Source organism: Mandrillus leucophaeus, unplaced genomic scaffold (assembly GCF_000951045.1).
Source record: "Mandrillus leucophaeus isolate KB7577 unplaced genomic scaffold, Mleu.le_1.0 Scaffold270, whole genome shotgun sequence".
NCBI classification, from domain to species: Eukaryota; Metazoa; Chordata; class Mammalia; order Primates; family Cercopithecidae; genus Mandrillus; species Mandrillus leucophaeus.
In genome coordinates, this window is record NW_012102810.1 from 845,576 (window position 1) to 847,463 (window position 1,888).

A 1,888-nucleotide genomic window follows, 5' to 3' on the forward strand; every position below is an offset into this window, starting at 1 on the left:
TGTTAGCCAGGATGGTCTCGATCTCCTGACCTTGTGATCCGCCCGTCTCGGCCTCCCAAAGTGCTGGGATTACAGGCTTGAGCCACCTCGCCCGGCCAATTTTCTGTTTTATATATGAAATTAGTGTTCATAAGCAAGTAACGCAGGTCACCAGCTGTTTAAAATTGTTAATCAAAACTTGATGTGATGAATTAATATTGACTAATTTCCCTGTAGGCAGAAGAAGAGTTCAACATAGAGAAAGGTCGGCTTGTGCAAACCCAAAGACTAAAGATCATGGAATATTATGAGAAGAAAGAGAAACAGATTGAGCAGCAGAAGAAAATGTAAGTAGATCCCGGTTGCAGTATTAAGCTAAGAAGTTTTCCGAAGTCATGAGATGAAGACGGAGCAGGCGCTTTAGAGTCAGGCATATATAGATTCAGGTCTTAACTCGACCACCTGCTACTAATCTGACAGATTGTATAACTTCTCTTTCTTCATTTGTGAAAATCGAAGCTTGACAGGATTATTCAAAGACCAAACTGCAGGCTGGGCAAGGTAGTTCACGCTTGTGATCCTGATGCTTTGGGGAGGCCGAGGGAGGAGGATTGCTTCAACCTAGGAGTTCAAGTTCTTTCTCTGCAGTTCTAAGTTGTTACTTACGCTATTTTTCAATACCATTTTGCAGTCAGATGTCCAATTTGATGAATCAAGCGAGACTCAAAGTCCTCAGAGCGAGAGATGACCTTATCACAGTGAGTAATTAGCCTCTATTAGTTATAAAATTATTACATGTTTATTCGTTTGCCTATTGTAGATTACTAGTTAATATTAATTAAGGAGTCGATTGAATAATTTTTAGAGAGAAAACGTTCAACAAATTATTATAATAAATACAAAAGTGAATAAGAGCCAAGCCCTGTATTGAAGGACTTTCTGATCTAACGAGCATGTAAGACTCTCCAGGATCATAGCACACACTATGGGTGGACTGCACAGTACACGAGGGTACAGGGATCAATGAGACCAGAACCATCGGATGGTTAATACAGAGGCCATGAGTGTGAGGCTAAAGAACTTCACCTGTTTTCAACAGAAAGCTGTGGAAACTTTGGTATTATTTTGTGGAGAATATCATAGATAAGGCTCACGATATAAGCATGCAGGCTAAATTTAACAGGGAAGAGGCTAGAAAAAAGAAAACCATATGGAAAGTATTACAGTCCTCTAAGGAAGAGGGCAGAAACCTCCAGAAGCATACCACTTCGTTGAGAAAGTGTAGAGCTATTTGGATTATATTCATAAACCAAACAGGGATGCCTGCTGTTTCCACTGTTACTCATTGTGACTGTAAAATAAAAAGTAGATCTCTCTATAATAACTACTGAAATTATTAAATTACTAGGAGTAAATCCTATATAAAAACAGGTATAAAACTAAAAATCTAGAACTTGAATAAATGGAAGACATACTGTTTTCTTAGATGAGACAGAAACACAAACTGGTATTCCAAGTTGTCAGTTCTTATTAGATTGATCAGTTCTTATTAGGTTGTCACTTCTTATTAATTGATGGTGGCAGTGAGAACTGAGTCGCAGTGTTAGTGTTGATGGATTTTACAGGAAGACTTTCCAGACATTGACTGACTGCCTTTTCTTCCAAGTCCATCACTAAATTCTGAGTATCAGGTGTGGATGTGCTAGGAGAATGGTGGACCCATTAACAAAAATGGGAAGTCAAGATGCTGGAATGTTTTCTTAAGAAAAATAACGCCGGGCGCAGTGGCTTACACCTGTAATCCCAGCACTTTGGGAGGCCAAGGTGGGCGGACCACGAGGTCAGGAGATCGAGACCATCCTGGCTAACACGGTGAAACCCCGTCTCTACTAAAAATACAAAAAATTAG

At 39.7% G+C, this 1,888-nt stretch overlaps 1 protein-coding gene across 1 annotated transcript in view; it reads left to right on the top strand.

Annotated features, from left to right (window-relative positions):
- The window catches only part of ATP6V1E1 (ATPase, H+ transporting, lysosomal 31kDa, V1 subunit E1), a 49,684-nt gene that overhangs the window by 23,108 nt on the left and 24,688 nt on the right, over nucleotides 1–1,888 (top strand). The window contains exons 2-3 of the mRNA XM_011984636.1: nucleotides 217–326; nucleotides 671–737. Coding sequence (XP_011840026.1) covers nucleotides 217–326; nucleotides 671–737 — 177 coding nt within the window. The remainder of the gene's footprint in view (nucleotides 1–216; nucleotides 327–670; nucleotides 738–1,888) is intronic.